Source organism: Nomascus leucogenys, chromosome 23 (assembly GCF_006542625.1).
Source record: "Nomascus leucogenys isolate Asia chromosome 23, Asia_NLE_v1, whole genome shotgun sequence".
In the NCBI taxonomy this organism is placed as follows: Eukaryota; Metazoa; Chordata; class Mammalia; order Primates; family Hylobatidae; genus Nomascus; species Nomascus leucogenys.
In genome coordinates, this window is record NC_044403.1 from 14,509,081 (window position 1) to 14,519,292 (window position 10,212).

Sequence of the window (10,212 nt, forward strand, 5' to 3'; positions counted from 1 at the left end):
AAAATGCGCATTTTTGTCACTCTCCAGTTACTTCTAACAAGCTTTAGTAAGAAAAATAATACTCATTCCTTCCGAGACCTCTCCAATGCATGACTTTAAATATTATCATTTAAAATCATGACTCTCACGTTGAAGCATTACTATAAAGCCACAAACTACGTTGTACCTTCAAGACTATTTTGTTACGATTCCAACTCTCTGATTCCGCAAAGTTATCTTAAAAGGCCATCAATTCACTATTCTTTTCCACAACAATTTATGCGTGTTTAAAACTTTTTCCCAGATATGCTCCCAAAACAAATAGAAAAGATTGTTAAAATCACGTTGGAGACCACATGACTGACTACAAATGAGGGATTTGGGAGGCAATGATTTAATATAAAAGAACAGTCCTTTTTTTGTTTAAGTAGAGAAAAGTGATAGCTGGGGTCTCCCCTCTGGACAAGGAAGTTCTGTTAAATCCAGGCGAGACCAGCCATATTGGAAACACTTGTCAATTACAGTTCTGACAAGTGTTCCCGAACACGGTTGGAAGAAGCTAACCTTGAGTACCGACGTGTGTACATCAAGGCCCTCTTCTGCTCCGCCAGAGGATCTGGGCCCGTTTGGGGACTGTTTCCGAGTTAGAGCCGTCCTGAGGTCCGTGAGGAGCGAAGCGCCGAGGGGAAAGAGGGCGGGGAAAGGAGAGTTGGGGGGGAACGGTTTGAGAGTTGGAAGCCGCGATGCGCTGCGAGAGGGGCGCGGCGGCGACGGCGAGAGATTTCCGAGTTGAGTCTGGGGGAGGGGCCGAGGATTCGGGGAGCAGGGGGATCGCGGCAAAAAGTCGCCTTGGTCCCCCTCTGAGGGGCCCGGGAGTTCAAGAGGAGGAAGGGAAGGGGAAACGCTTCAGAGCACTGACCTGTCCTCCGAGTCCATGCGGCTCAGGGGTTCCCCATCCGACGACATCTCCAAGCTGCCTCGCCGGCCCCCGGAGGTCGCGCTGCTTCCGCCTCCCCCAGTCCCGTAGCCCTCGTCGCCGCCGCTGGAGACGACGCTGCTGCTACTGCTGCCGCCCCCGCCGCCGCCCTGGCTGCCCCGCGGTCCCTTGGGCTCCTCCAGGCCCTCCTTGCCGTCCCCATCCCCGCTGCTGCTGCTGGCGGCGCCGGGGCTCAGCGAGCGGGTCTCGTCGCTGCTGCTCCCGCCGCTGCTGCCCACCAGGCTCTCGGCGCTACTCTCCTCCTCACCCCCGCCGCTGCTGCTGCTCTCATCTTCCTCCTCCTCGTCGTCCTCCTCCTCGTCTTCGTCCTCCCCGGCCTGGCTGGCGCTCTCGGGGCTCGGCTCCGACATCGTCTCTGCCTCGCCGCCCCCCACTCCGCCGCCGCCTCCGCCGCCCCCACCGCTGCCGCCGTTCAGCAGCAGCGCCGCCACCGCCTCGGCCTCCGCCTCCTCTTCCTCCTCCTCTTCCTCCTCCTCCTCGGGGGGCTCAGCCCGGCCCCGCGCCGCCGAACCCGGGCTGCCGGGGGGCAGAGGGCTCAGGCGGGAGAGCTCCTCCAGGTCGGCCATGTCGGTGATAGCGGCGGCCATGGCGGCGCCTGCTCCTCCTCCTCCTCCTCCCCGCCGCCGCCGCCGCCTCCCTCTCTCGACTCTCGCTCCCTCGCCCCCCTCCCAAACGCCCAAAACTCCGCCGACGCCGCTGCAGAGCAGGAGGAGGGCCCGCGAGCTGCGTCAGCCTGCACACGCGCTACGGAGCCCGCGCGGGGACAGGCGCGCGACTACGCGCACTCACACGGAGACGGCTGCGCGCCTGCGCGGCGGCACGAAGCTGCACCTCCCCCGGCTGCGGGTTCTGCGCCCGCGCCCCCGCCCGGCGCCCGCCCCGCTGCCCCGCGCCCTCCCCCGCCCCGCGCCCTCCCCCGCCCCGGCCCCGGCAAGTGCTCAGCGTTTCCTCGGGACCTTCCCACGCCCTCCCGGGCTTCGAAGCCCGGGGACACGCGGACTGAAAACTCCAACGCTGGCCGGGGATTTTAGCAGCCTTCCGAGTTGTCACGATAAACTCATTCATTCCGGGGGTGTTCGGGGAGTGTCCCCTCTGTACAGGCGCTGAGCCAGGAATAGAACGAGCCTACAGTCTACGAAGAGAGCCGTTTAAAATGGGCAAAAATTAAAACACTACGGTGTAAGGTACTAAATTTTTATGCGCAACATAGGGCGACAGGTTTTAATACACCCTATGTTTGAATACCCCTGGGGATGTTGACATCCTGAACCCAGAGCAAACATCTTGGTTCAAGGTCCTCAAACTTTTTAGTTCATGAGCCTTCTAAAACAATTTTGTAAAGCTGTGTATGTTCTTATACAGTTTAGAATGACAGCTACATTTCTTCCGGCTTATACATTTTTCATCTGTCGCATTTTTTAAATACTGTATAGCCAATGGATTCTAAATACCATAGGGATTTAATACCCACTAATATCCATTTTTAAAAAATACATTTTGGAAAATACAATTTCCAAATACTGTCTTCTGGAACTCATATTGAAGTTCCATATCTCCTCTAGAATTTTATCCTAATAATATATTTTATATTTGAACTATTTTGATCGTCTTACCACAGTTCCTTGTAATAAAAATGTGAACATAAATTGAAGTATCTGGGTTGTTTTTTATATTTTCTGTGATCATAAAGCTCTTACTTCAACCGATAAAAACAAATCTATTTCAAATGTTTTTAATTACTAAACACAAAAGCAAAATTTTATTGGCAATGCATCTTGCAGAAATGAACTTGGGTGGACTTTTTTCTAATATACATTATGACCTTCAGTGGATGGATTTTTTTGAGAAATAGTTCAGCATCAGTTCTTACATCCAATTCCATGGATGTAAGTGTTGAGAAAACTTGTTCGCATAAAAAAGCAGATGAGAATGAATGGAGTTTTGTTATAGCAATGCCACACAATTCTTTGAATGCCTTTCGAATTATATGCCCAAAAATCGCATAAAGATCTAACAAAGAAAAAATACTTTTAATGATCTGTCAGCTGACAACTCTGATTAGGTTCTCTTTCAACTTGTTGAAAGCAAGCAACTGAAAACCACCTGTCTTATGAAAGGATGTGTTACCCATTCTTATTCACCAGTCAATTGTGCCTTTCTTTGGTGTCCTGGAGGTTTTTGCATAGCCGGGTATTGCACCTTACTAAGATTTAGCATGAGGAAGAATTATGCCTTTCTTTTGTAAAGTAGGGAAGAGGTCACTGGAAGAAAGGAGACTGGAAAAGAGCCCACATTACACCCTGACCCAAGGACACATTTTCAGGCCAATTTTAGGGATGCTTCTACTCAAGGAAAATGAGGATAGAACTGACTGCCTGAAAACAGAGCCTCCATGCTCATTTCCCATTTGGGAAAGTCTTCATATACCATGAGTACCTAGTATTACATCCTCTGCCTTAGGCCTTTGGACAGCTGTTACATAAAATGTTGCCTCTAAGGGAATGCAAAAATAATAAATAACATGGGACATCATTTACAGATACCTTCAGAGGCACATACAATGTACGGTATTAACTTCCAACATTTTAAACCTCAAAGGCAAACTTAGATAAGGAATGTATTAAAGTGAAATACCTGTAAACTGTAAATTAAAAACTCAGAAGTCCAGCAGGGTGGCTTATATCTGTAATCCCAGCACTTTGGGAGGCCAAAGTAGGAGGCTCACTTGAGCCCAGGAGTTTGAGACCAGCCTAGGTAAAATAGCAAGACCCTGTCTCTACGGCACACCTGTAGTCCCAGCTACTCAGGAGGCTGAAGTGGGAGGTTCACTTGAGACCTGGAGGTTGAGGCTGCAGTGAGCCATGATCATGCCACTGCACTCCATACATTTCCTCACCCACCATAAGGGTCATGGCCAACACTTCTACAACAAAAGACAGGTTAACAAGAGAAAAGTGTAACAAATTAATTTAATGGAAGTCTTACGTGACACAGGAGCCTTCAGAAATAAAGACCCAGAGAAAGCTGTCCATTTGTATGCTTAGATTCAACAAAGAAGCCGGGCGCGGTGGCTCACGCCTGTAATCCCAGCACTTTGGGAGGCCGAGGCGGGCGGATCACGAGGTCAGGAGATCGAGGCCATCCCGGCTAACACAGTGAAACCCTGTCTCTACTAAAAATACAAAAAAAATTAGCCGGGCGAGGTGGTGGGCGCCTTTAGTCCCAGCTACTCGGGAGGCTGAGGCAGGAGAATGGCGTGAACCCCGGGGGGCGGAGCCTGCAGTGAGCCGAGATCGCGCCATTGCACTCCAGCCTGGGCAACAGCGAGACTCTGTCTCAAAAAAAAAAAAAAAAAAAGATTCAACAAAGAGTGGACATCCATGTAGAAATGTGATTGTACAAAAAGAGAATGAACTAATAGTAATAGACTGAGTGTAGAAACCCAGCAAGGCCTGTCTGTTCAGATTCTTGTTGACCTCTCTGTGTAGCATTCCTTCCACCCAGGTATAGAGCAGACTTCTCTGGAATGAGAGTCTTCAAACGAGAAGGGAGAGAGTGACCCTTCTTGGTTTCATGGCTTACTTTGTGGGGAAAGGAGTTCTGGTTTATATGACTAGCTTAGGGTGAGTAAGAAGGACAGGAGACAGCCGAACAGAAGTTCAGTGAGACTTTGCTTCTCAGGCTTTCCAATCTCCTTTAGTTCAAAGTACTCAGCATGGGGGCCAGGTGCAGTGCCTCACTCCTGTAATCCCAGCACTTTGGGAAACTGAAGCAGGGGGATCACTTGAGCCCAGGATTTCGAGACCAGCCTGGGCAATGTGATGAAACCCCATCCCTACAAAACTATTTTGTTGTTGTTGTTAACTAGCCAGGTTTGGTGGTGTGCACCTGTAGTCCAACTACTTGGGAGACTGCGGTGGGAAGACAGCTTAAGCCAGGAGATTGAGGCTGCAGTGAACCGTGAGTGATCAAGAGCCATTGCACCCCAGTTTGGGCAATAGAGTAAGACCTTATCTCAAAAAAAAAAAAAGAAAGAAAGAAAGAAAATAAAACAAAACACAAAGTGTTAACCAGAAAGGGGCCCCAATCTCGACCCCAGGAAAGGGTTCTTGGACCTCACACAACAAAGAATTTGGGGTAAGTCCATACAGTAAAGTGAAAGCAAGTTTATTAAGAAAGTAAAGGAATAAAAGAATGGCTACTCCACAGAGCAGCCCTGAGGGCATCTAGCTGGCCACTTTTATGGTCATCTCCTGATTATATGCTAAACAAGGGGTAGATTATTCATGAGTTTTCCAGGAAAAGGGTGGGCAGTTCCTGAAAATGAGGGTTTCTCCATTTTTTAGATCATAGGGTAACTTCCCAACATTGCCATGGCATTTGTAAACTGTCATGGCACTGGTGGGAGTTGTCTCTTAGCATGCTAATGTATTATAATTAGTGTGTAATGAGTAGTGAGGATGATCAGAGGTCACTTTCATCGCATCTTGTTTTTTGTTGGTTTTGGTCAACTTCTTTACCACATCCTTTTACCAGCAAGGTCTTTGTGACCTGTATCTTGTGCTGACCTGCTATCTCATCCTTAGAATGCTTAACCTCCTGGGAATGCAGCCCAGTAGGTTTCAGCCTTATTTTACCCAGCCTGTATTCAAGATGGGAGTCGCTGTGGTTCGAACACCTCTGGCAAAGTACTCAGCATGCCAAAGCACCATACTTTGGGGTATCATTTTCTGAGCCCCAACAAATGTATGTGCCAGACACTGTGTTAAGCCCTGGAGATTACGGTTCACGTTTGACCGAGTTCATCAAGGAAAGCTTCATGAAAAATGTAGGATTTCAACAAAGTGTATGGTAAGATATATAATAACTGTATCTGGTTTCATTAATTTGAGCTGGATTTTGAAGAGCAAACAGAATTCTGTGTTGGGGAACTCAAACTGAGAAGCAATACGTGGAAAAGCATCAACATTTATTCATGACAAGATTAATTAACCATAAGAAATCATGGCAAGAAAGCTAAAAATAATTAAATATTAGATTGAAGAAGGACATGAATAAAAAGTTGATGTTGGGGACCATGCACAGTGGCTCATGCCTGTAATCCCAGCACTGTGGAGGGCTGAGACAGACAAATCACTTGAGGTTACGAGTTCAAGGCCAGCCTGGCCAACAAGGCGAAACCCTATCTCTATAAAAAATAAAAAAATTAGCCAGGCACAGGAGAATTGCTTGACCTCGGGAGGTGGAGGTTGCAGTGAGCCGAAATTGCACCACTGCACTCCAGTCTGGGTGACAGAGTGAGACCTTGTCTCAAAAAAAAAAAAAAAAAAAAAAAAAGGTTTGACAGGTACGTACTGATATTTTAATAAAGGTGTAATATGATTAGATTATATTGTATATCTGTAGAATCTAATGTATAGGAGATAGGTTGAAAAGTGTGAAAGGTTCCAGTGAAGGATTTATTAAGGGAAAAAAAAAAACGTCAAAAGTGAATGGAGATTACACACATGGAAATGGCAAGTATCAAAGCCACAAACGAATATTTTAGCTGTGGTATTTATACTCGAAGACTAAAATGAACTGTCTCGGAATTGGCATTTTGGAGAAAATTGTGTTTCCCATCACTGGAGAGTTTCCCTGTCTTCCTCTTGGTTTAGTTGCAGACATCACTGCTCTGCATGCATCTCCTTAGAACAAGGCCATGCTTCTCCATAACCACGGTGACAGGATGTCATTATTTCACTCTCAAAATTTAAATAACTGAAGTGTTGAACTAGAGGCAGAACCTCTGTGTGACAGTTTCTTTTGGCAGCATCAGGTGACAGGTTTGATGATCCTGAGGACCAAAGTCGTTCCCCAGCTCAGTACCCATTCATAAACTGTGCATTCCCGGTTTGTAGCTACATAGGTACTAAAAGTAGCTTTCATAAACTTTTATAACAACTTGACAGAGTAGTTTTATGTCTGCATAAAATTACTAATCTAAGGGCTGTGCACAGTGGCTTACGCCTGTAATCCCAGCACTTTGGGAGGCCAAGGCGAGTGGATCACCTGAGGTCAGGAGTTCAAGACCAGCCTGACCAACATGGAGAAACCCCATTTCTACTAAAAATACAAAATTAGCCAGGCATGGTGGCACATGCCTGTAACCCCAGCTACTCAGGAGGCTGAGGCAGGAGAATTGCTTGAACCCGGGAGGTGGAGGTTGTGTTGAGCAAAGAGCACACCATTGCACTCCAGCCTGGGCAACAAGAGCGAAACGCCATCTCAAAAAAAAAAAACAATTACTAATCTAACAATAAAAAAACTAGAGTTGGCTGGGCGTGGTGGCTCATGCCTATAATCCCGGCACTTTGGGAGGGCAACATGGGTGGATCACAAGGTCCGGAGATCGAGACCATCTTGGCCAACATGGTAAAACCTCGTCCCTACTAAAATACAAAAAATTAGTGGGGCATAGTGGTATGTGCCTGTAGTCCCAGCTACTAGGGAGGCTGAGGCAGAGGAATCACTTGAACCCAGGAGGCAGAGGTTGCAGTGAGCTGAGATCGCGCCACTGCACTCCAGCGTAAGCGACAGAGCGAGACTCCATCTCAAATAAACAAATAAATAAAAATGTAAAAACTAGAGTTTATACTTTTTTTTTTTTGAGACGGAGTTTCACTCTTTCACCCAGGCTAGAGCAAAGTGTCGTGATCTCAGTTCACTGCAACCTCCGCCCGCCACCCTCCCACCCCTTCCCACCCACGGTTCAAGTGATTCTCCTGCCTCAGCCTCCCGAGTAGCTGGGATTACAGGTGCCTGCCATCATGCCCAGCTAATTTATGCATTTTTAGTAGAGACGGGGTTTCATTACGTTGGCCAGGCTGGTCTCAAACTCCTGACCTAACGTGATCCACCTGCCTCAGTCTGCCAAAGTGCTAGGATTACAGGCATGAGCCACCGTGCCTGGCCTTAGAGTTTATACTTTCTATGTCATCAGCTATTTTATTTTATTACACTGGGAATTCATTTTTATTGTATTTTACAAAAGTACCAGTCCACTAGAATTTTTTGTTTTTTTGAAGATGGGGTCTCACTCTGTTACCCAAGCTGGCATGCAGTGGTGAGATCCTGGCTCACTGCAACCTCTGCCTCCTGGGTTCAAGCGATTGTCCTGCCTCATCCTCCCAAGTAGCTGGGATTACAGGCATGTGCCACCACACCTGGCTCATTTTTTTGTATTTTTAGTAGAGACAAAGTTTTACCATGTTGGCCAAGATGGTCTTGAACTCCTGAACTCAAATGATCCACCCGCCTCGGCCGCCCAAAGTGCCAAGATTACAGGCGTGAGCCACTGTGCCAGCCCAGAATTTTTTTTTTTTAATACTGGTCTTTCACAAATTGAGAATCACTGTTCTACAGTTCTTTTTTTCCAGCTTGGTGAGTGTGTGATGCTATAGGTAATTGTAAGTTGCCCAATAACACACTATTGCATAAGGGTTATTTGATTAGGAGTCATATTCAAACTCATCAACCACAGCACTGATGGGGTCAAATTAGCAACAATAATTTGAATTTCATTGGTTCGTCTACCTACCAAGCCTACTAAGGTAGTCAGGACACCTCCAGCCTTCTGGGAGTCCCAGAAGGGCAAGGGTCTCTGACTAACTCAAATCCTCCTCTCCCAGGACCCTTTCCTCTGCTCTGGTATTCTAGGTACTGCAGACACCTACCAGGATTTGGTGTGTGTGTTTACTTTGCCTTCTAGGTTTTCTTGAGACAGAGTCTTGCTCTATTGCCCAGGCTGGAATGCAGTGACGCGATCATGGCTCACTGTAGACTCAACCTTCTAGATTCAAGCCATCCTCCCACATCAGCCCCTTGAGTAGCTGGTATTACAGGCGCATGCCATCATGCCGGGCTAATTTTTGCATTTTTTGTAGAGATGGGATTTTGCCATGTTGCCCAGGCTGGTTTCTAACTCCCAAGTTCAAGCGATCCGCCCACCTTGGCCTAACAAAGTGCTGGGATTACAAGCATGAGCCACCACGCCCGGCCAAAATTTGGGATACAAACAAAACAGCCAAAGTCATAGCACAGTCAGAAGAAATGGAGATCATTGTGTTAGGGGAACCCCGAAGCAGACTGCTTGTGCCCAATATCATATGGTTTTCAGTGAAACAGCCCTTTATGTTTTTACTCAGAGCTCTGTTTCTTTTAGGGATCCAGACATGCTTTCATGGGCCTAGATTGGCGACGGATTTGAGTAACAGCTACCCCACGCTGCATTTATTACTCTCCATCCAATGACTAAGTCTTTCTTGTAGGGCTTCTCTAATTCTCTCTTCCACTAAAATGAGCTCTGTTCCAGGAAGCAGCTTCAGCCCCCATGGCAGCAGGTTTCTTGTAGTCCTGCCTCGCCAGTTTGCCAGACATGCCCAGACATGCTTGAGCCCAGCAACAGACCCAGCTTAGACTGGAGCTGAGATTCCTACTATACTGCAAATGAGATACTTCTGAAAAATTCTCTAAAATTGGCATCTGGGTTACATTTTGCACTTTTATTTTAGGCTCCTTTATTTAGGTTCTGTGTGTTGATATTGCCATGGTGAGCAAGATCAATAGCAGCATAATGACCTCATTCTCTGAGTGACTTGGACTTTAAAGAAAGTATGCATAAAAAGAGATAACATCTTACAGGATGATGGAAATGACAGGATCTTAAAGCTGGAAAGAACTAGAAATCTGATGCAAGTTTTCCCCTTCTGTAGATTGTAATCCAACCAAAACATGACCAAATAATGATTATAGTTTTTGACTTAGTCTATCAGTACAGCCATTTTGAAACTTAACTGCTTTGGGTGACACCTGTCCACCATAAGGAGGTCACATGTAGGTGTGGTATTAGTAGTTCTCACTTTGAATTTAGTGAAATGCCTTTTCTGTAAACTTCAGATAAAAAGATAGGCAAAATGTGAAAGGTGAATAGCATAGCTGCCACATTTTTTGTCTTTTTGTGTATTTTATATCTGACTTGCCAAAAAACTTCATTTGATGTTCAAAACTCTCTCGATTATTAAAAAAATTGAAATTGACAAATTGTTTATTGTAACATACAAGTCACAATACCAGTTAGTACTTTATCCATCAAATCCCTGGGAAGGTAGGGAAGAAAAACCTAAACTTCATATTTAATAAGTGAAATATAAAATAAAAAGTCTATCAGCAGTCTGGATAAATCAACTTGGCCTTCA

The 10,212-nt window shown here is 46.4% G+C and overlaps 1 protein-coding gene across 2 annotated transcripts in view; it reads right to left on the bottom strand.

Moving 5' to 3' along the window:
* AEBP2 (AE binding protein 2) overlaps positions 1 to 1,773 on the bottom strand; it is a 94,851-nt gene extending 93,078 nt beyond the window's left edge. The window contains exon 1 of one of the 2 annotated variants that reach the window (XM_030804490.1): positions 899 to 1,632. In XM_030804490.1, the coding sequence (XP_030660350.1) occupies positions 899 to 1,563 (665 nt within the window). In that variant the 5' untranslated portion in view covers positions 1,564 to 1,632. Of the gene's footprint in view, positions 1 to 898 lie in introns of both variants that reach the window. The other variant, XM_003265575.4, reaches the window with a different exon arrangement.
* Between the last annotated feature and the right edge of the window lie 8,439 nt (positions 1,774 to 10,212).